The sequence below is a fragment of the Amblyomma mixtum genome, chromosome 4 (genome assembly GCF_055824585.1).
Source record: "Amblyomma mixtum isolate Tamu chromosome 4, ASM5582458v1, whole genome shotgun sequence".
NCBI classification, from domain to species: Eukaryota; Metazoa; Arthropoda; class Arachnida; order Ixodida; family Ixodidae; genus Amblyomma; species Amblyomma mixtum.
In genome coordinates, this window is record NC_143015.1 from 65894326 (window position 1) to 65920945 (window position 26620).

A 26620-nucleotide genomic window follows, 5' to 3' on the forward strand; every position below is an offset into this window, starting at 1 on the left:
CAGTCGAAAAATCGCCGTTATACATTAGTATACACCCATGGAATGGTGTGAGGAGCCCAAGTGTGACAGCATATGTTCAAGGGTACACATACAGCCGACATTACAGAGCAGGTGAGGGGCGAAACACGGCGGCTGAATCACAAAAGAGGAAGCCTCCTCAGCGGCACTCGCAAGGTATCAAAAGAGTGCAGTTTGCCCGTGATTGCGGCTCCAGAGGCACGCAGACACCAACAAGCAGGCTACACGCTTCGAACTGCACCTCAAGATTCGACGGTAGCCGTTGCGATCGTCCACGTCAAGCTTGATGCCAACTGTACGCTGTGCGAGAGGATTTGCTGAACCGGCAAATTCCACCTGCGGCCGTAGTGTTGGCTGTACGTGTATCCTTGAACATATGCTGACACACTTGGGCCCATCACACCATTCTGCGGGTATATACTGATGTAAAATGGCAGTTTTTTGACTGTCAGGTCAGGGAAGGGGTCCGGAGGTGCGAGAACTAGGCAACGCCAACGAGGAATTTGCCGACATAACTTATACCCTTCGCAGCAAGGCTAGCCTTATATGATGGAACAACCTCGCGACAGATCAATTCGCTATGTGACTAATGCTGTACTGTTATCCAGATCACCAAGCGTCGGCTCCACACGCGTGTCAGCGTGTGCAACCCCTCTCTCGCTCTCCCCCCCCTTCCCCTGGCTACTGTTTAAAAGCTCTGGCTGGTCATCAATAAACGCAAGGAGGGCATCTGCAGTTTCAGCCAGCGTCTTCGCTTCGGCAGACGCGGTTGTTGCGACACGCAACTCTTCTATCACTCTTTTCTCTTACCTTTAACCTATCCTCTATCTGCATGTGGCAGGCTACCTCTAATGCCAAACTCAAGGCAATGGGCGTGCTAAACTCCTACCAGGAGCTGCGGGAGGCCCACCTCGTGCGTGAACCAATACACGCGGCTCATGCAGACACGGCCCCTGGGCGCCGCCTATTAAACCGCTTACACATCCAACACGACTGCACTCCAGAGGAGGCGGAGCGTATCCCAGTACTGTGGCGCCATATGCTTTGGGTCTCCCCGCTCCCCCGTAACATGGACATCGACATGCACGAAAACAGACGACAAGCGCGGGCTCGGGCTCTTGAGAGACAACACGGCTCCCGACCCGGTGCATATTATGTAGACGTAGCAGGGCCATCGCCCACGGGATTTTACACGGCCGCTGTCGTTCACCAGGAAATGCACGTTGATGGACTCTTCTTTCGAAGCCCCGAATTCAATGCGAGCCGAGGAAGTAGAGATAGTGCTTGCTGCCGCCCACGCCAATTCGAGAATCATCATCATGGACTCCCGAAAAGTATGTGATCATTACTTGGCAGGGGAGATCTCCCCCTTAGCTGCTTGCATTCTAAGACTGACTGCCACTGATCCAACACCGAAAAGAATCATTAGGGCTCCTGGCCACCAGGGCTTATGAGGTAATGAGGTCGCTGACGCGGCTGCCCGAGCGCTTATTCACCGGGCTCCTCATCCCAGCTCTTCTGGCTCGGAGACTAATCAGCAACTGCTTCGATTCAGGAAAATAATAACGCATTATAGCGACAACCACCGCCTTTTCCCAGCCCCTGCAAAGAGGCTGAATAAGACTGAGGAGCGAACTTTAAGGCGACTGCAGACAGGTACTTTACTCTGTCCTGCAATCATAAAACATTAAGATCCTAACACGGATGGGCGATGCCCGCACTGTGGGGAGACCTGTGATATCTTCCACATGGTGTGGCCATGTACTCAAAATCCCCACCACCCCCCCTTCCCCTACCCCTTCCAGACAGGCATGGGAGACTGCCCTCCTCAACTGCTCCTCGCTTGAGTCCCAAAGGGCTCTGGTGAAACGGGCGAGAGACGGGGCCTCGTCATGCGGTCTCCCGGACTAGGGACGCCTACCATGTAGCGGGGCCACTCTGTGGCTCCCAAACTCTATTCATCAATTAAAAGTTTTCACCACCACCAGCCGGCAGGCCCGTGCACTTTCCCTTTCATCCTTCTCGCAGTCGCAACAACAACCATTAAACGTCTTCCGATCCCAGCTCCCTCGGTGGACTGCCCGTCTCTTCGGGTGCTGCGTCTCGGCTTTGTAGCACTAAGCGCAGAGCGTCTCGGCCTGGCGTCTCGGCCCTGCGTTTCGCCGGCAGCATAGCGTCGCGGCGACTCGGCAACTAAGGGCAAATGTGAACACACACTCCCCGCAAGTCACTCTGGTGTCTGTGTCAGCAAAACCGTCACATCAGAACTCGCAGCTGCAACCTTCGTGTTACGACTTGCCCGCAGAAGAATGAGTCGCAGCAGCAGTTGCAGTAGCAGATGTAGAGGGCTCAGTCGAAAAGGTTTCACTGCGGCAAACCGATCTGCTACTGTGCCTGGACGTTTATGTAGTTTTGCACAGCCGAAGCTTAAAAGAAGAGACCGAAACCAGTCGCGCTTGGAGCAGTCATTGGGCTCAGTAAGCACCCACAACAGCACGGCACAATTTTCACGAATCGCAAACTGTAATCTGAAGTGCATCGAACCACCCCTAGAGTTCGGCCGTAGATACGCAACAACTATAAAACTTTGTGAAGCACCAGCTTGCAAAAGAGAGCTAACTAACGCGTACGCAGATCCTGGCAATTCAGAACTCGAAGTTGATGGTGATGCATACTGCGATGCAGCTTCCTTGATCATATCAAGCGTAATGAAAGAAAAACTAACAGAACGTAAAAATTACCAACCTTATGTATACAAGGCAAGAACGCCTTGGTGTTCAAAACTGAGTAAATAAAAAACTGATTGACAGTGGCAAAACTCGCTTTCTTCAATACGCCTGACATGATAAAGCAAGCTGCATCGCAGTACGCATCACCATCAACTTGTACGCCATGTTCCATGTTGTACGCGGAAAGCATGGCGGAAACCTCTTTTGCAAGCTTATGCTCTAGCCGCTGTACTTATGCTTCACGAAGTCGTATCCGTGTGTCTATGCATGTGTCTACGGCAGAGCTCTAGGGATGGTTCGATGCACTTCAGTCACAGCTTGCGATTCGTGAAAGCGTGCCGTGTTGTTGTGGGTGCTTAGTGAGCCCAATGAGTGTGCTAAGCGCGACTGGTTTCGGTTTCTTTTTTTTTTTTTTTTTTGAAGCTTCGATCGAAGTGTGCAAAACCACGTAAACGTCCAGGCACAGTAGCAGATCGATTTGCCGCAGTGACACCTTTCCGAGTGAGCCCTCTTCTGCTACTGCAACTGCTACTGCAACTCATTCTTCTGCGGGCAAGTCGTAACACTCCGTAAGGTTGCAGCTGCGAGTTCTGATGTGACCGTTTTGCTGACACAGGCACCAGAGTGACTTGCGGGGAGTGTGTGTTCACATTTGCCCTTAGTTGCCGAGTCGCCGCGACGCTATGCTGCCGGCGAGACGCCAGGCCAAGACGCTCTGCGCTTAGTGCTACAAAGCCGAGACGCAGCACCCGAAGAGACGGGCAGTCCACCGAGGGAGCTGGGATCGGAAGACGTTTATTGGTTGTTGTTGCGACTGTGAGAAGGATGAAAAGGAAAGTGCACGGTGTAGGACTGCGGCTCGCACAAGTAGAACAACCACTTCTGCCATGTGCAGATAGATGACAGCTAAAAGACACGAGGAAAGAGTAAGAAGAGACGCGCGTCGCAACAACCGCGTCCGTCGAAGCAAAGACGCTGGCTGAAACTACAGATGCCCCCCTTACGTTTATTGGTAACCGGCCAGCGCTTTTAAACGGTAGCTGAAGAGGGGGGGGGGGGGGGGGGGGGGGCTGTGAGAGAGAGAGAGGGGGGTGCACCTGCTTACACGCGCCGGTGCCTAGCCGAATGGTGATCTGGCGTGATAACGGTACAACGTTAGTCGCATAGCGAATTAATCTGTCGCGAGGTTGTGCTATCATATATGGCTAGCCTTGCTGTGAAGGCTATAAGTTATGTTGGCAAATTCCTTGCTGGCGTTGCTTAATTCTCACAGCTCCGGCCCCCCTCTGACCTGACAGTCGAGAAACCACCGTTTTACATTAGTATATACCCGTGGAATGGTGTGAGAGGCCCGAGTGTGTTAGCATATGTTCAATGATACAGACACAGCCGACACTACGGCCGCAGGTGGAATTTGCCGGATCAGCAAACGCTCTCACACAGCATACGGTTGGCGTCACGCTTTGGACAATCGCAACGGCTACTGTCGAATATTAAGGAGTAGTTCGAAGCCTGTAGCCTGCTTGTTGGTGTCTCCGTGCCTCTGGAGCCGCAGTCTTGGGCAAACTGCACTCCGTTGATACCTTGCGAGTGCCGCTGAGGAGGCTTCCCCTTCTGTGATTCATCCGCAGTGTTTCGCCCCTCACCTGCTCTGTAATGTCGGCTGTATGTGTACCCTTGAATATATACTGACACACTCGGGCTCCGCACACCATTCCACGGGTGTATACTAATGTATAACGGCTATTTTTGAACTGTCAGGTGATAGGAAGGGTCCAGAGCTGCGAGGCGAATTGAGCAACGCCAACGACGAATTTGCCAGTCATGTCTAGGCCATAGGGGCCTATAAGCAATGATCAGTGCAGATCAGACAGGCAAAAAATTGTTCATAATGCGCTCTTGTTGCTTGTGGGAGCCTGTGGACGCGACTGTAATGGTGATACCTGTAGCCTGCAGTAGACGCCAGAAAGCCTCATCGACAACCACTGGCTCCGTCGTATCACATAGGCCTTTTTTGGGATAAAAGAACCGCCCCTCACAGTTGTGGTTTTGAACAAGTATGTTGTGCGATTTTGTGCCTTAACACCCGGTGCCCAAGAAGAAGGAAATACCCTTGGTGTCCGTCCATCGCTTTCAGTAACCACTTACAAATGCATAACTGTTGACCATGTAGTATGTTGAACGGTCCTGTTATGGTTTTTGTGCATTTGTGTACTATAGCTCTTTTGTGTGTTTTCATGGCACAGGCATCAGTGGAGTCCGCGCACACAGGGGCAGATTTCAGGACAGCTTATTTCAGGACAGGATTATTTCAGGACAGCTGCTGTCAACCTGCAGAGACCCGTAGCTTAATGCTCGTATCCCGTAAATTCATTCATTCGTAAATGACCTGTCCTGTTACTATGCACTAAAGGTCTCCGCAGTATGCCTGCACTTTGTGCGCAGATTCACAAAAGTGCTGTGCCAATGTAGCACCTGTTGTTGCAGTGCTAGTATTGCGTGACACTAGCCCTGTCGTGCAGCGGCAGCGCATTAAGTGCAGAAATGTTTGTTTGCTACACGGAGGTCTGCTGCGCCAGCTGTGTGTTCGTGTTTGTCGCGTGGTTCTATTTTTGTGCGGTGCATTTGTTCAAGGTCAGACATTTATTGCCAGTGTCCTTGAAACTTGTTGATTCTGACAGTGATGGAGAATTTGAGTTCTCCCTTCCTGTTGTGTTGTGCAGGGTGGTCCGGGTTGACTGTTCGTTACTGAGTCAGTGGGTGCTTTGAAGAGGTGGTAACGTAATGCTTAGACTTTTCATTCAAGAGGCTAGCTGTTCAATCTGTCATGCGAGACCTTTCACAGTTTGTTACATGGTTCAACCATTCTATCTGAAAAGTGTCTTCGGTCGTCTACCACTCACAGGTGATGAGATTTGCTTGATAATGTTGAGTTTCGCTTTATTTAAACTCCACTACTCACGTTCACTGTCAGTGGATGTTGGCGTCGGAATGACTGTCGGAGGCTGAATAATAAGTGTGGGCTGACTGGGGACCTCAAAGACAGTCGCTACTGTAAGCAGAGGTGTAGCTGATACTGCCACATGCCGAATGCAGATGTGGAGGTCACCTAGGCGAAAAGAAATGTCACAGCGAGTCATTGCAAGCACCGTGATCACCCATGCATTAAAGAAGTGCAGAATCCTAACATTGGTGGCATGTTTTTTTGTCTACAATGATGCAGCAGACACTGCTAAGCATGAACCATTATGTGGTACTCACCTACCACCGCTAAATAATTTATAATCATATTTTTCTGTCATGCATTTTCAATTTCGGTTTCAAAGACCGAACGATGGCTGTGATGTCAAAGAGTTGTTTTATGTCACGTGGGGCATAGAAAAGTACCAATATAATTGCTGCTTCTTCATTTTAGTTCACTGCAGTGCTGAAGCCAGCCTTCCTCAAGAGCCGGGATGACAACCAATGTGGAAGCGGCGATTATATTCCAGTTGTTTCGTGCCTCACGTGACCTGTAACCACACTTTGACGACACAGTCCTCATTCGGCTGTTGAAAGCGAAACAGCAGGAGAAAGGAATTAGATTATAAATTATCTAGCGGTCATAGGAGAATACCAGGCAGTAATCTTATATAATAATGCCTTACGCATCATCATAAACAAGAAAGCGTGCACCCGAAAGTTAGGTGCCTATGCTCCTTTAAAGGAAACAGCACCCGCCTTCTGTCTCTCATACAAAGGCACCCCGTCTTGCTGCCTGTGGCGACCATCGTCCTGTGACGTGCGCAATGCTGATGTGACAACACTGTTTACTAAAACAAGCATGGCCTGTCTGTTTCTGGACTGCGGTAGAGCTTGCCAAGAACCTTGCACTACTTGCACAAGATGAGAATTTGTGATGAGGCTAGTGCAGGAGTGCAGCACAACATCGGATTCAGTGCCGACGTGCAAATGGCACTAGGTACACTGCCAGTTAGTGTGCGAGTGTTGCACTACCTGGACTGCTGTAGAATGTGCAGCCAAATCAAAGAGACCTTAAAACACCTCCCAGTCTTCTCATGTGCAGTGCCAGTTCTTGTGGGCTTCATTGAACAATAAGAATGGGCAAAAATATAATATTGTGTGGAAATGTTACACTGAGAACATTACAATGATTTTTTGGAAAGCAGTGGCAGTTCTACTTTTTTTTTCTCTCTTCGAAGTTTTGTGCTTAAGGGGGGATGCAGGTTTTGGAGGAGAAAGTTTCTTAAATTTTTGGCTTGGAGTGATGGAATTTGGCACATTTAGTGGGAAGTGCACTAAATGAGTAAATACAGATTTCTTCTTCTATATATTCAGTAGTTTTAACATTATATATTTCTATGTGCTTTATTGCTGTACCAAACTTCCAGAAAGTTTGACATACAACAAAAGATGGTAGAAGCCTAGAGTAGCTCAGAGCTTTTAACAAAAGAAACAGCTGATGCTGTGACATTCTCCAAATATATTTATCAACCTGAGTTTTTTCTACACAGTAATAAATATCCATACATGCCTACTGCAATCATTGCCGGCTTGTCAAATTAATGACAGAGTGAAAAAATTAAAAAATAATTTGGAAATATACAAATGTCACTGCGCAAAAAATTTTTCAAAGGACACAATGCAACAAACTATATGAAAATCCATGAAGCCTGCGTCATGCTAGGCTTTCTGCAAACGGGGTAGTCGGGCCAAGAAAAATGTTTTTTAGAAAACTGGCGTTTTCGCGGGGATCCCAGCCAGTTTTTGTGACCTACAGGGATTGAGCACCGTTTTCCAAAGTCACTTCTGGGTTATATTCAGGGAAAATGTTCTGGAATACATTTAGAGAAACCTTATGGGTATGAAATGTGCTGTTTCTCAAATTCATTTCTTTTTTCCGAAATTTTCTTGACTTCAAAGTCACGTCCCCCCTTAAAGATAAGCATGGGTAGCCAGTGTGTGCTTTCTGCAAGTTGTCTATGGTCTTGCTGCTTGCACTGCAGTTCCTCCTGATTTAAGGTCCCGTGTTGCCGCAACATCTTCTTGTAATCATTGTGTCTATTTCAAACATTAGTTGTGTCACTTTTTTCCCAGCAGCAATTCTATGAATGTTTTCTTCACATGTGCCAAGTGATGGCAGCATCACTATAGAATGTGTGTTAGAAAGGGCTTTAAAAAGAAAGAAAAATAAAAGTGCCCTGCCCACACCACCAGGGCAGAAGGAGCTCAGTTAAAGGCAGTGTGTTTTGTTACAGATCGGCGCTTATTACAACTCGTGTTTGAGAAGAACTGCCTTGGCCTCAGCGGTCTTGTGAGGGGCTCATTGGGATGCCACTGTTGGTACAAAGTCATTGATTGTAGAATGTATAGCTTTTAACCTGGTCACAATGCCCATCAAATTATTTCGCTAGTTGCGAGTTCCCTGACAAGTAAGGTATTTGGGTAATATTCCTACACTGGAGCAGGAAAGCACTTTAGTTTGCACAGTTGAACTTTGTACATTGTATAAGCTGTCGGAGGTGACGCACTGTTTGCCCTCTAGTCTTTGATGTAATCTTGACACCCTGTTTGCCCATGTTGAGCTAAGATGTGCTAGAGACATCTGCCAGAGGTGTCTACTGTGTGACCCTGAGCCATGGAGGCCCTGTGTGCCAGGGAGTTGCCACTCCTGTGAATGTGCTGCCATCTGTGTTCAAGTCATGGATTAAGGTCTGATAGCCACCATCCTTCCATGTGTCTATGGAAAAGTTCAGAAGTTCATTTTATTGCTTTTGTGCCATTTTTTGCTTCAGGAATTGGTCATTTGCAGTGAGGAACAAGCGGCGCTTAATTAATCAAACATTATTGTCACAGTCGTGGTAGAATGGCCTAAAAAATTTCTGGTGGCGGCACCAGCCACCATTGGAAGCCTCTCAGCTGGAGCATAGAAAGGGAGCTTGGTCACTTGAGGGAGGGAGAGAGACTGGAGGCGAAGGGAGCCGTGTCCGTGTTAATGGACCGAAGCAGTGCCTGCTCGATGGTCTCTCTTTACATAGACAACGTAATCTATCTAACATGTAGAAAATTAACGCCAAAGTGTATACACTGTATGAATCTCATTGATTGCCCATAAATTTTTTTCTTGTCTCTATGGCCTAATGTACGCACTTCCTGGATTCTAATGGGCAAAAGAATTGGCACAGGTTTAGCTTGGTTAAGCCCGGTAGGTTGCGAAAACAAACGAGGCCTTGGTTGGAACACCTTATACAGGGTGTCCCAGCTAACTTGGACCAAGGTTTATAACAAAACTAAGCGTTCTTCTTAAATGAAATCACGCGGATGTTGTTGAGGTTTATCTAAAGTTACAGTACCATTTTTTCACTTCTCCTCTTTGAATAATTAGTCGAGATAAATAAATTAACTTTTTAAATATAGCTTGATACGTTCAGGCGTGAATAGGAAAATTGTGGAGCTCCACAAATATCGTCCAACCCAGGCACTTCCAACGAGGTAGACTTCACGTGGCCGTTATTATTCGGCAAGAACGAAAGCCCGCGGAGTTTAAAAAATACCACGTGACAGCGCGCTCCGTGCGCCCGGATGCACCGCGATTACAGCGCTCTCATCCGTGCTTTGTAAGAAACATCACCCGCTTTGGGCCTTTCGTGCTGCCCAAGACAGGGCTTCGCGATGTGCTTGGCTCCAAGATAAGCGCCAGTGGGTTCGGGCGGGAGTTGAAAGAAAGCGCGGCTCCCGTTTCTGCTGCAATAACTGCACACTCACGTTAGCAGAATGCATGCAGAGGAACGATCACAATCTCATGAGTTTGAAGTTGGGAGCAAGATCCCAAGAAGCAAAGACGCACGTAACAATCCTGATAATGTCGTGTGAATTACGCTGAAAAACAGGAGCCGTGCTTTCTTTCCATTGCCGCCCGTACCCACTGGCGCTTACCTTGGAACCAAGCACATCGCGAAGCCCTGTCTTGGGCAGCACGAAAGGCCCGAAGCGGGTGATGTTTCTTAAGAAGCACGGATGAGAGCGCTGTAATCGCGGTGCATCCGGGCGTACGGAGCGCTCTGTCACGTGTTATTTTTTAAACTCCGCGGGCTTTCGCTTTTCCCGAATAAAAATGGCCACGCTATGTCTATCTCGTTGGAAGTGCCTGGGTTGGACGATATTTCTGGAGCTCCACAACTTTCCTATTGACGCCTGAACGTTTCAAGCTATATCTAAAAAGTTAATTTATTTATCACGACTAATTATTCAAATAGGAGGAGCGAAAAAATGGTACTGTAACTTTAGATAAACCTCAACAACATCCACGCGATTTCAGTTCTGAACAACGCTTAGTTTTTTTATAAATCTTGGTCCAAGTTAGCTGGGACACCCTGTATACACATCCACGCGTAATCTTCTCGCAGAGAGAGGAAGGGAAGGAGATAAAGAGCAGCAGCGGCGTGGTTACCCTGGGACCACGCCGACGAGCCGAACTGGTCTCCAGTTTTTCCTCCGCTCGGTGTGACATCACTACTTCAAACGTGGTTACCGCCGGGACCACGCTGACGGCTCAAAACCTAGCGTAGTATTGCTTTCGCAATAAAAATTGGAACATCAAAGTGTCTGCCTCAGAACAACTGCAGTAGCACAAGCGGCCTGCAGCTTCGTCTCCTTCCGATATCCTCTACAAGCCGAGCTGCTTCCATGCACGCTGTGTCTCTTATCGTAGTGACTTAAATGTAGAGAATCGCTGTCAGTCAGGATTGCATGTTACCTACTGCATGGTGGCACGACTCAATGACGTGTGCATGCAGTGCACTTCGTTTTCTGACCTGCGACCTCACAGTGACCGCACCGCAGCGGTACTTCATGGCCATTAGTGCATTTATTTTATGCCAAACATAACATATCCGCTCACCGTCTTTTGCCTCATACTGGCAGTCAAATCTGTTAGGAAAGAGCGAATCAACAAATGTGACAAGTGCTAGATTCTGCCATTCCTCACTATGTTTCGTGGTGAGTTAAGGTGAACAAGAAATTAATACTTTTTGAACGTCAGGAGGTTCAAATAGTGAAAGTCCAGTGCGAATTGAATAGCAAATTCTGTTCGCAAGCTATTCGCAGTTTAGAACATTCGTGCACCTCTACTATACTACTAACTTGATAAATGTATGCGAGAAGGGAGAGAGGATACTCCCATAAAGAGGTAATGTATTTTTCTTTTTCTTTGTTTTTCAGGTTTGAAGCCGTACTTTCTTACATTTTCGACAAGTGGCAAGTCTACACTGCATCAATCTGTGGATTACCCGTTACCAAGTCATCGTTAATGTCCTAGTCTTGCTCCAGCACATCTTGCCATGAAGTGTTTCCGCACTCACAGTCGTGATTCATGCAGGTCATGAGCGTATTGCACCAATTGTTACCATTTTGTATTGCATTCACATAAATGCTTTGTTAACCTGCATTTTATTTACGCTGATCAACGTTGCATATTTTCATTGTAGTGTGCCACTGTTTTGTGCTGGGAATATTCAAACTGTATCTGAATGCATTGCTGAGGTGCAACTACACATTGCCGTTGAATTTATTGAAGAAACTCGTAAGTGCAACTGTAGTGACCAGACCTCTCGGTTTAATATGTAGGAAGACCAAAGATTGTGGAACGTGCCACATTTGTCCAAATTGCATTGCTGGTTCATCTGATGGCCTCGAACCCTGCTTTTGAGCCTATTTCATTTTTTTCTAAAAGGTGCTCCTTCGAAAAGTGTCGGCAAGGTGGTGTGTCTCTTCACCTGACGTGGTGTGAGCATTGAGTGATGCTTGCCGTCAGGTTGAAGGGCTTCACATGCACGGTTTCATGTTTTACTTTGCATTTGTGACCAGGAAACGAAAAAGTATTTTGTGGTAGCAAAGCAAGTATTTTTGTGGATACAATAAGGGTGCACCAGTGCCACTCGTAGCAGCAGGCTACCTTGCTGCGTGGTGAAGCATGATTACAGTGTCTGTGCCCCGTGCTTGTTCTGGAATTCGTTATCCACGTAATATATGAGAAATATAACTCATCTAAATTTGTAGATTGTGCACATTTGTAGTTGCCATAATACCAATGTATAATAAATACGCAATTCTTGCATGTTCTGTTCTGCATGCGTGTGAAGTTTGTGCATTTCAAGTGATCAAAATGTCCACGTGCATGTCACGCATATTCTGGAGTATTTCTCCACATATTACCTGGCAATAGTTAAGGTAACCACCATGGTGGCTCAGTGGTTATGGTGCAAGGCTGCTGACTCGAAAGACACTGCTTCAATCCCAGCTGTGGCAGTCACATTTCGATCGAGGCGATGTGCGAGAGACTCGTGTACTGCAGACTTTAGAGATAAACAGATGGTCGAAATTATTTGAGCCCTCCACTGTGGCAATAACCTAAGTCACTTCGGGATGTTAATCCTCATGGACTAATAATTCAGGTGGTCATAGTGCAGTTTGTAAATCCGTAGTTATCCACCTACTCATGTGTTCTTGACAACTTACTCATTACTGTGCTTTATTAGATTGTTTAATCATGCGTAAACTGCAGTCACACACAAACTTGAGCTGCACCAAGATGATAGTCTTAATGGCTTTAAAAAGCAGAGATTTCAATTAAAAAGAGATCATTGATAGATTTGGTGCAGTGCCCAAACTAGCTAATAGCCAGTTGTATATTAATAATACATTTTATGATGTTCCTAATGGAACTGAAGAACTTGGCAGATATCCTATAGACTTGTGTAAGAGCCTATGTCACGCATGATAGGGATTTCGGGTGGTCATTCCCTTGTGTTTTCTCCTGCCTGATGTCCTGTATTTGTATGCATTGCACAAACAACAAAAGGTAACAATCGGGATTGCTTGTGACTTGTAAGAAGTGTCTAGTCCTGGTGGCATCCCGAGGTACGCAAATAGGAATTTTTTCTTTTTTTGCCTGTTCCGAGTTGCTTGGTGTTGCCTGTGTGCTTTACTGTTTTGCGTTTTGTTTTAGAATCATTTGCCAAGGCAGACTTGTATGCATAGCCCGGAGCATATATATTATATAATCATTAGGCTAACGTTTAGCTTCCTGAAGAAAATTTCAACTTGCGTGTGGTTGTGAAAATAAGCTATTGGGTCAGCAGCCGAGTGCCATAAACACTGAGCCACATCGATGGCTTTTTTTGTCTTGCATGTCAACTGTATCTTGTTGGTTGTTTCTTTATGACTCTTGAATTTCCATAAGATAGCTGGTGACAATGTCCATGTGTGATAGGCAGAGTTGTGCGTACTGCAGTGTGAACTTTTCTACCTGAACAGCACCGACTCAAATCGACACAGTGCTTTCGACCTTTGCATCTTCTACTCGGAGCTTCAAATATCTTTTTTCAGTGATTGGCCATTTGTGAGTTGTCGTGGTGAAATGAAGTGTATGCAAGCTTCCAGACAGAGAGCCTTTTCTTTAGGGCCTAGTTGTCTTAAAGTTTGACTAACTGAAGTGTACATCAAGTCCTTAACTAGAGCGTCTTCATACCATTCGTGATCTCTTTGAATGGTGGGCCACCTTTTCATGTCTGCATTTTCACATGCCCTTCAGATGTTTACTTTTTTGCCTTGCACAGACTTGACCACCGCTTCTGAACGGCCCAGCTGTTCACCTAAACAAGAACTGTCAGCGAGAGAGACGCCGTTCATGTACATTGACATCGGAGAGCGCCCCTTTCTCTGTAGCCACTGCAGCAAGGGCTACTTCAAAAAGGATGACCTGACGCGGCACCTTCGCACCCACACGGGTGAGAAACCATATCAGTGCAGCCACTGCAGCATGGCCTTTACCAGGAAGGATTACCTGACAGACCACCTTCGCATCCACTCGGGCGAGAAGCCATACCAGTGCGACCACTGCAGCAAGAGCTTCCTGAAGAAGGATGACCTGACGAGGCACCTTCGCACCCACACGGGTGAGGAGCTATATCAGTGCAGCCACTGCAGCATGGCCTTTACAAGGAAGGATGACCTGTCAAGGCACCTTTGCATCCACACGGGTGAGAAGCCATACCAATGCAGCCACTGCAGCATGGCCTTTACAAGGAAGGATTACCTGAGAGACCATCTTCTCTTCCACTCGGGCGAGAAGCCATACCAGTGCGACCACTGCAGCAAGGGCTTCCTCAAGAAGGATGATCTGACGAGGCACCTTCGCACCCATACGGGTGAGAAACCATATCAGTGCAGCCACTGCAGCATGGCCTTTACAAGGAAGGATTGCCTTACAGACCACCTTCGCATTCACTCGGGTGAGAAGCCATACCAGTGTGACCACTGCAACATGGCCTTTACAAGGAAGGATTACTTGAGAGACCACCTTCGCATCCACACGGGTGAGAAGCCGTACCAGTGTGACCACTGCAGCAAGAGCTTCCTCAGGAAGGTTGACCTGAAGAGGCACGTTCGCATCCACACGGGCGAGAAGCCATAGCAGTGCAACCACTGCAGCCAGGGCTTCCTCAAGAAAGATGACCTGACAAGGCACCTTCACATTCACAAGGGAGAAAGACCGTACAGCTGCCGCCTGTGTCCCATGGCCTTTACTCAGCCGGCACCCCTCGATAGCCATGTGCGGTCCCACGAGAGTGCAGGAGAATCATCATGCACATGCTGACACTGAAAAAAAAGGTCGCTCTTCTGGTTGTGGGCATCTGGGCATTCAGCTCTTGTTGCATGAGAGCGCAAATGCATACTGTTGGCCAAGCATTGTCAAATTGATGAAGCTTACTTGCTTATGAAAAAAGAAGAACGAAACAGCTTTGTTTTTTTAAGCTTGAAACTCATGAAAGTAGGTGATGAGGGAGTTGGGGAAGGGGAAACGGTGCTAGCTTCTTTTTTTTTCAGAGATTGTTGCTTCATAAAGAGTCCCTTCATTTCAATGCGTGTTCATAGAGATCGCCATCTACTGCAATGCAACTCTGGTGTCTTATTAGAACTCTTTCCATGGCGTTCTTGATCATCGTCTCTGTACTTATTTTCAGACTTTTTTTTTTTTTTTCTAAGTTGTCTCATGTGATTGGTACCAGGTAGACATGATGCTTGACGTACCCCCAAAGTAAGAGGTCCAGAGGGTATTCTATGTAGTGATCTGAATTGTGAAGGAGTTGGTCTTCTTGCATTTCTTTTCAGCAATGACCCTCTTCGATTTTTGCATCCTGGGAGCTTCGTGCTAGTAACTGCTGCATACCGTGACTAAAGTCGTGATTCTGGCCACTCATTTGCTCTTTGAAAAGAAAAGAATCTCTGGCTCAAAATTCTTGAAGGTTCGAGTCTTAAAGCGCTTGCCAGTGGAAGTGCATGGGTCAGCTCTGTCATTCAAATTGCTCACGGTGTCCGAGCGCTTCTTCAGTCGTGAATCGTTATCAGACTGAAACGTTTTTCCTTCAAATGTAAATGGACTTCGAAATGGGGCAGAGTTACACAACTGAATGCTCTTTTAGCTTGAGTTGTCAAACCAAGCATTTCTCATGCTGGCAAGGCTGTTTTGTAAGACCGCCTTCAAAATTTAGTAGCTCACGGGCACAGTGCCCAGTAAGTTGGACAAATCACTGCATTTTATTGAAAACATTCTGGCTTTCAAACGCAGCACTGCACATTGTATACGGTATGCCTTGTGGATAAGTTTTGGGTGATGGAAGTTGTCTTGTGAGCCAAGTCGCGAGAACCAGGGATACTAGCGAGGGAGGTGACCGGAGCGAAGACATGGGCTTGAAGTGTAGCCTCTGTGGTGGGCACGTTTTGATGACGATCAAGCTGGTGACGCATCTCACCATCCACACCGCTGAACGTCCGTACCTCTGCAAGTGCTGCAGCAGGAGCTTTTCACGAAAGAACCACCTGGTAGGGCACATCGGCACCCACACGGGTGAGAAGCCGTTCCATTGTTAACCGTCTCCTTTGCGAAGCAGTCAACCCTCAAGAAGCATGTGTAAGCCCACAGGGGTGAAAAGCCATTCCAGTGTGACTTGTGCCTGACGACTTTTGGGGTCAAGCACGTTTTGTTGCGGCACAAATTGAAGATGCACGAAAGGAAAACAGCAGTGCTGTGAAGTAAGGTTCTCCTGGCCAAAAATATTACTGGCCGAGTTCTTGTTAATTGCTACCAAAGTAAAGCTAAATGCTGCCAAATAGCATGTGTGAGTGGTTGCTTTTGCCTCGTCTCTATCAGCCATGTCAGGCCGATAAACGGATGAACCATTTCTCCAATATGTGCATTCCCAGTACACTTGTCTTTGTTGCATGGTTTATGAAGTTGGGAAATAATACCAATGCAGATTCCTGTGTTGTGTAACAGCTCAGGATCGTCTTCTGCAGTGTTCTTTTTATTTTTTTGTGATGCAGCGGTGTGAATAGGGGATAGGAGAAGGACATAAGAATTCCAGCCTCGAGGTGATACAGCAGGCTTTTCTTTGCAGCGTTTAAGAATGCAGTGTTTAAGAAATAAAAGTATTCAAACAGACCACTGTACCAGTTTCTGCATTGCCAGTTGTTGAGATCTTTCTTTCTCTCTTTTGAATGTTTACTAAGTGGCATATTTCTCTGTTTCGGACTGGTTCCCTCAATATTATAAATCTATTACTAGGGCGCTGTAATTTAGCTGACAGTGTTTTATACTTTTGCCGGAAGAGCAGTTGTTACCCTGGCTTTTCATTCCTTACCATTTTTTTTTTTTTTACACGAAAGTGTAAAGGCGCTGTGTCGCATAAAAGCCGGTGTCGGCATGACAGAAAAATCCAGACTGGTCGAAAATGTGGCATTTACACGATACTCCCATACAAGGTGCCAGCCACACCAGCGGTGCATCGGAAACTTCTGACCCACGAGTTGCGAGCCACACACCATGCAGGCAGTTCGTATGGCTTGCTTAAAGCGGGGCTTTATACGTATGCCATGTGGTCTTTCGCAAAATGACTGATTGTTAAAGAGGAAGCAGAGTCCACTTCTGCATGGGCAAGAGGCCCTCTCACATCATACTTTTGAGGGCGGAGCATAAGTGGCCCTCCAACATTTTTTGTGTTCAAATGTCGTAGAAGTGAGCCTTGCAAAATTTCCATGAGGTGTTTTTGTGCTTTGAATGAACTAAGTTTTGTGTGAAAAATTAAGCTTTGTATTGTGAGCTTCAATTTTATATCTGTTTTGTAGCGAGAGCTACACTACGTCAGCTCTTCCAGCCTTCATCGTGGCACCTTTTCAGCTCCGTGGCGGCGCCGCGGCCGTGAGCCGGTTGGTCACGTGGTGCTGAGGAGCTGCTACTGCCGGTGGCGCGGCGCGCCGGCGAAACCGAGCTCTGCAGCAGCTGTGTGCATGTGCTACAGTGCTCTAGAACCTAGGTTCTAGAGCACTGTACATGTGCTGTCAAGTGGGGGGGGGGGGGGGGGGGGGGGGGAGACCAAAGCCAATTTTTTTTGTGTGATTTTGCCTACTTGTCATGGGTATTTGATTACAGGTGCTGTCATACAAAGTATTGTGCAAACTGTGGTCCGCGTTATAGAACCTAAGAGCTGTGCTGTGCCTTGGCTAAACTGGCTGTGTAAATAGCTAAGCTTCTCTCACGCCCAGGCACACCTCCATGCCCTTCCAGAAAAGAATTTCTTGCTCCACTAATTTCAGTGCTCAAAGCTATGGCCCACGAAAGTAGTAATCTGTGCAATGGCATTTTCTCGTGAGTGCTTGCAGTGTACGCGTTTTGTTTAGAGCACACGACCCTGCCGACATAGCCTAGTAATATTTTCGCACAAAATAGAGCATTTGCTATAAGGAGTAGTGACAGAAGATCTATAAAATGAGCCCCCATAGAGTTGCCCCTGCATCCCATACACGTACTATATAATAACAGGATATAACTGCAGTTATGTTCAAGATGAAAGCACATGTGCACAGGTCAGATTTGCAAGCTTTATGGGCGGTATTTTACAGCGCGATCAAAGCGAATTGTCTCCAACTGATACCTCTCATGAACGCCCGAAGTAAAAGTCCAGGACTGGAGCTCTAGAACGTGTATATATATGTATAATCTTCGTCCCTGGACGTGGATTCACTCCCTCCCCTCTCTCCACTCCTCCCCCGTCGGCGCGCCACCGGCAACTGCTCCGCACCTCGTGGCCAGAAACGGCGCCGCCTGAAGGCTCGAAACGCTAGCGTTATCTGGGCACGCGGCGCGCATACCAGCTGCGTGCTCTGACGTCACTCCGCGCATTCGCACAGGCGGGCGGCGTCTGCTCGGTGCTCCGGCGTCGGCGAGGCTCGCACACCCTTCCTCCATGCGCACACCAGCTGCGGGCTATGACGTCACTCCGCGCATGCGCACAGCTGGCAGAGCGGTGACGCCACGGCTCAGCGCGCAGCCACGTTGTAGACCTCGCGTAGCGGCTAGCGCAGTGTGGTCATCGCTACAAAAGCTCCGCGCAGAGATTGGAGGAAGAAGGGAGCAAATTAAAACCGCCTGCATACTGCTACTCTCAGCTAGAAAGATTTTAACGTCCATCGGCTACGCGTGTTTAAGGTGAGAGAAGGATATGTGCAAGTAGCCAAGGGCCACAGCGAGGTTCCCTGTCGGATTTGAAAACACATGCGAAACCAAGTTTTACTCTCGGAAATGCGCATGCGTTGCGCCCGAGAAGATGTTGAGTTCCGTCTACGAGAGCCTGTATGATCGATTCTGTATCTTCACCAGGGCCTGCAAAACTGCGGAGGATTGATTTTTGCTAGCACAGTAACTTGACACAGTTTTCTGCAGGGAACCGAGGCACACAAGCTCCACGTTAATTGGTGCCAATGAAAATTAACGACGGCAAGGTCTGCAACGCCAATGTAGCCACTTTAACTCACATGCTCTGGGACTGCAACAAAAACCTTCACGGTGCTAATTCCGGAACCCTCCCGCCGCGGTTGGCCGCTGCCTTGCGCAGCCCCAGCCTCGGGGACCAACTCTGGGCCGTCCAGCAGGCCCGCGAGGCGACGGCGAGGCAGCGCCTCGACGTCCCCACGTGGGAGACCTAAGGCCCCGTCGGCGAAAGCTCTGCAGGACTATGAATAAAGTTGTTACCAACCAACCAACCAACCAACGACTGCGTGCCGCCGGGTGCAAGAACAAAACCATCACCCCGTCCCCCCAAAAAAACAGAAGTTTCGGTTTTATTTTTTCGCTTGGCCTTTTTATTTTTAAAGAGGGGGGGGGGGGGGGGAGGGGGGATTTGAAGTTCGCCCCTGTCAAGCAGTATTTCATTCATTAATTTTTCAACAGCGAGGCGTTCGTGCCTTGTTTATATATAAGGTGTGTGATTTTCATGTTCTGTTTGCTTCTTTCATTACGCCTGACATGATCAAGCAAGGTGCATCGCAGTATGCATCACCGTCGACTTCGAGCTCGGCATGGAGTTCGGAATTGCAAGGAGCTGCGTACGCGGAAAGTTAGCTCTCTTTTGCTAGCTGATGCTTCACAAAGTCGTATTGTGGTTGTGTATCTACGGCAGAGCTCTAGGGGTGGTTCGATGCACTTCAGATCACAGTGTGCATTCTTGAAAGTGAAAGTGTGGTGTGCTGTTGTGGGTGCTTATTGAGCCCAATGACAGCGCTAAGCGACTGGTTTCGTTTTTTTTTTTTTTTTTTTCAAGCTTCGGTTGTGCAAAACTACGGAAACGTCCAAGCACAGTAGCAGATCGATTTGCCGCAGTGACACCTTTCCGAGTGAGCCCTCTGCATCTGCTACTGCAACTCATTCTTCTGCGTTCAAGTCGTAACACGCCGTAAGGTTGTGCACCTGCGAGTTCTGATGTGACCGTTTTGCTGCCACAGACACCACAGTGACTTTCGGGGAGTGCGTGTTCACATTTGCCCTTAGTTGCCAAGTCGCCACGACGCTCTGCGCTTAGTGCTACAAAGCCGAGACGAAGCACCCGAAGAGACGGGCAGTCCACCGAGGACCTGGGATAGGAAGACGTTTATTGGTTGTTGTTGCGAGTGAGAGAAGGATGAAAAGGAAAGTGCACGGGCCTGCCGACTGGCTCGAGCCGAGCCACCACCGCTGCCACGTGCAGATAGAGGAGAGTTAAAAGATAAGAGGAAAGAGTAAAAAAAGAGACGCGCGTCGCAACAACCGCGTCCGCCGAAGCGAAGACGCTGGCTAAAACTACAGATGCCCCCCTTACGTTTATTGGTAACCAGCCAGCGCTTTTAAACGGTAGCTGAATCGGGGGGGGGGGGGGGGGGGGGGGGGGGGGGGGGGGGGGCAGAAGGCAGAACATTTCAGGACAGCTGCTGTGAACCTGTGCAGACCCATAGCTTAATGTTTGTATCCTGTAAATTCATTCATTCGGAAATGACCTGTCCTGTTACTATGCACTATAAAGGTCTCCTCAGTATGAATGCATTTTGTGTGCAAACTCACAAAAAGTGATGTGTCATGGCAGCATCTGTTCTTGCAGTCCAAGTGTAGCTTGATGCTACCGTTGTTGATGCAGCAGCCATATGTTAGTGTTTATTGCGTGGTTCTATTTCTGTGCTGTGCATTTGTTCAAGGTCAGACATTTCTTGCCAGTGGCCATGAAACTCGTTGATTCTGACAGTGGTGAAGAATTTGAGTTCTCCCTTCCTGTTGTGTTGTGCAGAGTGGCCTGGGTTGACCGTTACTGAGTCAGTGGGTGCTTTGAAGAGGTAGTGACGTAATGCTTGGACTTTCCATTCAAGAGGCTAGCTGTTCAGTCTGTCATGCGAGACCTTTGACAGTTTGTTAGCATGGTTCAGGATGTCACCATTCTACCTGAAAAGTGTCTTCGGTCGTCCAGTTGCAGGTGATGAGATTTGTGTGATAACGTTGTGCTTCACATTATTTAAACTCCACTACTCACCTTCACTGTCGGCGGACGTTGGCGTCGGAATGACCGTCGGAAGCTGATAGATAGGCATGGGCTGACTGGGGACTTCAAAGACAGTCGCTACTGTAAGCAGAGGTATAGCTGATGCTGCCACTTGCTGAATTCAGATGTGGAGGCCACCTAGGTGAAAAGAAAAGTCACAGCGAGTCATTGCAAGCACCGTGATCACCCACGAGTTAATGAAGTATAGAATCCTAACCGTGGTGGCATGTTTTCTTGTCTACAATGATGCGGCAGACACTACTAAGCATGAACCACCATGTGGTACTCACCTACCACCGCTAAATAGTTTATCATCATAGTTCTCTGTCATGCTGATTGAGTTTCAGTTTCAATGGCCAAACGATGGCTGTGATGTCAAAGAGTAGGTTTACGTCACGTAAGGCATAAAAAAGAGCCAATATAATTGCTGCTTCTTCATTTTAGTTCACTACAGTGCTGAAGCTAGCCTTCCTCAAGAGCCGGGATGACAATGAATGTGGAAGCGGCGATTATATTCCGGTTGTTTCGTGCCTCGCGTGACCTATAACCACACTTTGACGACACAGTCCTCATTCGGCTGTTGAAACCGAAACAGCACGAAAACAAAATTAGATTATAAATTATCTGGCGGTCATAGGAGAATACCAGGTAGTAATCCATATATAATAATGCCTTACGCATCATCATAAACTAGAAAGCGCGCACCCAAACGTTACGTGCCTATACTCCTTTAAAGAAAACAACACCCGCCTTCTGTCTCTTATACAAATGCACTCCGTCATGCTGCATGTGGCCACGAATTGGCAAAAATATTGTGTGGAAATGTTACACTCAGAACATTACAATGATTTTTTGGGGAGCAGTGGCAGTTCTACTTTTTTTCTCTCTTCGAAGTTTTGTGCTTAAGAGGGGGGATGCACGTTTCAGAAGAAATGTTTTAAATTTTTTGGCTCAGAGTGATGGAATTTGACACATTTAGTGGGAAGTGCACGAAATGACTAAATACAGATTTTCTCTTCTATATCTTCAGTAGTTTTGACACTATATATTTTTATGTGCTTCATTGCTGTACCAAACTTGCAGAAAGGTTGACTTACAACAAAACATGGTAGGAGCCTAGAGTAGCTCTGAGCTTTTAGCAAAAGAAATGGCTGATGCTATGACATTCTCCAAATAATCAGCCTGATTTTTTTCTACACTAAGAAATATCCATACTCGCCTGCTGCACTCATTGGCAGCTTGTAAAATTAATGACAAAGGGAAAAAATTAAAAAATAATTTGGAATTGTACAAATCTCACTAGGCAAAGAATTTTCAAGGGACCCAATGCAACAAATCATGAAAATCCATGAACCCAGCATCATGCTATACTTTCTACAAACGGGGCAGTCGGGTCCAGAAACACTTTTTTTAGAAAACTGGTATTTTCTTGGGGATCCCAGCCAGTTTCTTGTGACCTACAGTCACTAAACACCCTTTTTCAAAGTCACTTCTGGGTTATTTTCAGGGAGAATGTTCCGGAATATAATTAGAGAGACCTTATGGGTACGAACTGTGCTATTGCTAAAATTAATTTTTTTTTCAAAAATTTTCTTGACTTCAAAGTCACGTCCCCCCTGCCTCATACACGCAAGGTCTCCGGTTTGTTCCCGGGCGGAAACAGTTTTTTGCCCCACCGCGGTGGCTCACTGGTTATGGTGCTCGGCTGCTGACCCGAAAGACTCGGGTTCGATCCCGGCCGCGGCGGCTGAATTTCGATGGAGGAGAAATTCTAGAGGCCCGTGCACTGTGCGATGTCAGTGCACATTAAAGAACCCCAGGTGGTCGAAATTTCCGGAGCCCTTCACTACGGCGTCCCTCATAGCCTGAGTTGCTTCGGGACGTTAAAACTCCTATAAACTAAACCTAAACCTTAAAGATAACCATGGGTAGCCATTGTGTGCTTTCTGCAAGTTGTCCATGGTCTTGCTGCTTACACTGCAGTTCCTCCAGAGTTAAAGATCCCTTGTTGCACCTGCTAAGTTTCCTGTTGCCGCGACATCTTCTTGTAATGATTGTGTCTATTTCAAACTTTAGTTGTGTCACTTTTTTCCCAGCAGCAATTCTGTGAACATTTTCTTCACATGTGCCAGGTAATGGTGATAGCAGCATCACCGTAGACATATGTGAGAAAGGGCTTTAAAAAAGAAAGAAAAATAAAAGTGCCCTGCCCACACCGCCAGGGCAGAAGGAGCTCAGTTAAGGGCAGTGTGTTTTGTTACAGACCGGCACTTGTTACAACTCTTGTTTGAGAAGAACTGCCTTGGACTCAGCGGTCTTGTGAGGGGCTCATTGTGACGCCACTGTTGGTACAAAGTCATTGATTGCAGAATGTATAGCTTTTAACTTCGTCGTAATGGCCATAAAATATTTTCAGTAGAGTTGAGTTGCCTGACAAGTAAGATATTTGGGTAGTATTCCTTGATGGCCATTGGTGCATTTATTTTATGCCAAACATAGCATATCCGCTCACTGTCTTTTGCCTCATACTGGAAGTCGATTCTGTTAGGAAAGAGCAAATCAACTAATGTGACAAGTGCAAGACTCTGCCATTCGTTGCTAAGTTTCATGGTGAGTTTAGATGAACAAGAAATTAATACTTTTTGAATGTTCAGGAGGTTCAAATAGTGAAAGTTCGTTGTGAATTGAATAGCAAATTCTGTTTGCAAGCTATTCAAAAGTTTAGAACATTCGCGCACCTCTACTGTACTACTAGCCCGATAAATGTATGCGAGAAGGGAGAGAGGAAATTCCCATGCAGAGGTAATATATTTTTAATTTTCTTTGTTTTCCAGGTTTGAGGCCGTACTTTCTTACAGTTTCGACAAGTGGCAAGCCTGCACTGCATCATTCTGTGGATTACCCGTTATCGTTAATGTCCTAGTCTCGCTCCAGCACATCTTGCCATGAAGTGCTTCAGCACTCACAATCGTGATTCATGCAGGTTAAGAGGGTACTGCACCAACTGTGGCCATTTTGTATTGCATTCACATAAATACTTTGTTAACTTGCCCTTTATTTATGCAGATCAACCTTGCATATTTTCATTGTATGTGCACGAATGATTACTGTGCCACCATTTTGTGCTGGGAATATTCAAACTGTATCTGAATGCATTGCTGAGGTGCAACTACACATTGCCATTGAATTCATTGAAGATACTCGTAAGTGCAACTGTAGTGACCAGACCTCTCGGGTTAATACGTAGGAAGACGAAAGATTGTGGAACGTGCCACATTTGTCCAAATTGCATTGCTGGTTCATCTGATGGCCTCGAACCCTACTGTTGAGCCAATATTTCATTTTTTTTTAAAAGGTGCTTCTTCGAAAACTGTCGACAATGTGGTGTGTCTCTTCACCTGACATGGTGTGAGCATTGAGTGATGCTTGCCGTCAGGTTAAATGGCTTGTCATGCACGGTTTCATGTTGTACTTTGCATTTGTGGCCAGGAAACAAAAGGGTATTTTGTGGTCGCAAAGCAAGTATTTTTGTGGATACAATAAAGGTGCACCAGTGCCACTCGTAGCAGCAGGCTACCTTGCTGCATGGTGAAGCATGATTGCAGTTTCTCTGCCCCGTGCTTGTTCTGGAATTCGTTATCCACATAATGTATTTGAGAAATTTAAGTCATCTAAATTTGTAGATTTTGCACACCTGTAGTTGCCATAATGGCAATGTATAATAAATACGCAATTCTTGCATGTGCTGTTCTGGATGCGTGTGAAGTTTGTGCATTTGAAGTGATCAAAATGTCCATGTGCATGGCACGCATATTCTGGAGTATTTCTCCCCATATTACCTGGCAACAGTTCAGGTAGGCATCATGGTGGCCCAGTGGTTATGGTGCAAGGCTGCTGACTCTAGAGACACTGGTTCAATCCCAGCTGTGGCAGTCGCATTTCGATGGAGGCGATGTGCGAGAGACTCGTGTACTGCGCACTTTAGAGAAACCGAGATGGTCGAAATTATTTGGAGCCCTCCACTGTGGCGATAACCTGAGTTGCTTTGGTACGTTAAACCTCATTTAACTAATAATCCATGTGGTCAGAGTGCAGTTTGTAAGTCCATAGTTATGCATATACTCATCTGTTCTTGACAACTTACTCATTACTGTGCTTTATTAGAATTCCTAATCATGTGTAAACTGCAGTCACACATAAACTTGAGCTACACCAAGATGATAGTCTTAACAGCTTTAAAGAGCACAGATTTCAATTAAAAAGAGAGCATTGGTAGATTTGGTGCAGAGCCCAAACTAGCTCATCATCATCATCAGCCTGACTACACCCACTGCAGGGCAAAGGCCTCTCCATGTCTCTCCAATTAACCCTGTCCTTTGCTAGTTGCCGCCACTGTATCCCCGCAAACTTCTTAATCTCATCCGCCCACCTAACTTTCTGCCGTCCCCTGCTACGTTTGCTTTCTCTTGGAATCCACTCCGTTACCCTTAAGGACCAGCGGTTATCTTGCCTTCGCATTACATGCCCTGCCCAAGCCCACTTCTTCCTCTTGATTTCAACTAGGATATCATTAACCCGCGTTTGTTCCCTCACCCACTCCGCCCTCTTCCGATCTCTTAACGTTACACCTATCATTTTCCTTTCCATAGCTCGCTGCGTTGTTCTTAACTTAAGCTGAACCCTCTTCATTAACCTCCACGTTTCTGCCCCATAGGTGAGTACCGGTAGGATACAGCTGTTATATACGTTTCTCTTCATGGATATTGGTAAGCTACCATTCATGACCTGAGAGAACCTGCCGGACGCGCTCCACCCCATTCTTATTCTTCTAGTTATTTCCCTCTCATGATCCGGATCTGCGGTCACTACCTGCCCTAAGTAGACATATTCTCTTACTACTTCTAGCACCTCGCTACCAATTGCGAACTGCTGTTCCCTTGCAAGGCTATTGAACATTACTTTGGTTTTCTGTATGTTTTCGGCAGCTCATAGCCAGTTGTTTTTGTAAAAGAAATGGTAACTTCATTTTATGATGCTCCTAACGGAAACTGGAGAGCTTGACAGATATCCTGTAGACGTGTGTCAGAGCCCGTGTCATACATGATAGGGATTTTGGGTGTTCAAAATTTCCGGAGACCTTCACTACAGCGTCCCTCATAGCCTAAGTTGCTTTGGGACGTTAAACCCCAACAAACCAAACCAAACCTTGTGTTTTTTCCTGCCTGATGTCTTGTATTTGTATATATTGCACAAACAAAAAAGGTAACTTTCAGGATTTCTTGAGACATGTAAGCTAAGTCTACTACTGGTGGCATCCAGAGGTATGAGAAAATTTTTTTTTTTGCCTGTTCCGGGTTTCTAGGTGTTGCCCGTGCGCTTTACTGTTTTGCATTTTGTTTTAGAATCATTTGCCAAGGCAGACTTGTATGCATAGCCTGAAGCATAAATATTATAATCATCAGCTTAACATTCAGCTTCCTGAAGAAAATTTCAGCTTGCGTGTGGTTGTGAAAATAAGCTGTTTTGTGCCTCCTTTGTTCATCTCCCAACTTCTCCTGTGTTTTGTATTGTTGTGACCGACAGTGGGATTGGAAAGACTGGATAGTTCATAAAACTGCATTTTTAATTATATGACTTGGTTTGAGTACATGAGATTAGAAAAAAAATTGGGCCTTGTCAAGCACACTGATGCGTACTTCGTGGTAGGTTGCTTTGTAGCTGTCATTTATTAGGTGGAACATTGCCTTTACTTATAACAGCCTTGAATGTATGCATCTTAAAGTATAAGTCTTAAGAGTGTGGGTGTGTGAATATTCAAAATTTTCTAATAGCAATTTGCATATCCATCTGTTTCATTCGCTGAATGAAGTGAATCCGCTGTTAGGTTTTTTATTAGTTTTCAAACAACTGCTACATAGTTTGAACAGGGCACATCGTAGCTCTTTTTGACAACTGTTTCAAAAACAAGGCTCACTC

At 46.6% G+C, this 26620-nt stretch overlaps 1 protein-coding gene and 1 long non-coding RNA gene across 2 annotated transcripts in view; one reads left to right on the forward strand and one right to left on the reverse strand.

Moving 5' to 3' along the window:
• LOC149346672 (uncharacterized) overlaps positions 1–20784 on the reverse strand; it is a 42192-nt gene extending 21408 nt beyond the window's left edge. The window contains exon 1 of the long non-coding RNA XR_016292454.1: positions 20636–20784. This is a non-coding gene — a long non-coding RNA (uncharacterized LOC149346672). The remainder of the gene's footprint in view (positions 1–20635) is intronic.
• Positions 10102–16599, forward strand: LOC149346675 (uncharacterized). Its single transcript, XM_089586599.1, has one exon. The coding sequence runs from the start codon at positions 13294–13296 to the stop codon at positions 14218–14220; it is 927 nt and encodes a 308-aa protein (XP_089442725.1). The 5' UTR covers positions 10102–13293; the 3' UTR covers positions 14221–16599.
• Positions 20785–26620: the final 5836 nt, after the last annotated feature.

Coding starts and splice junctions, on each gene's coding strand:
- LOC149346675 (XM_089586599.1), top strand. CDS start 13,294: ATGGTGGGCCACCTTTTCATGTCTGCATTTTCACATGCCCTTCAGATG.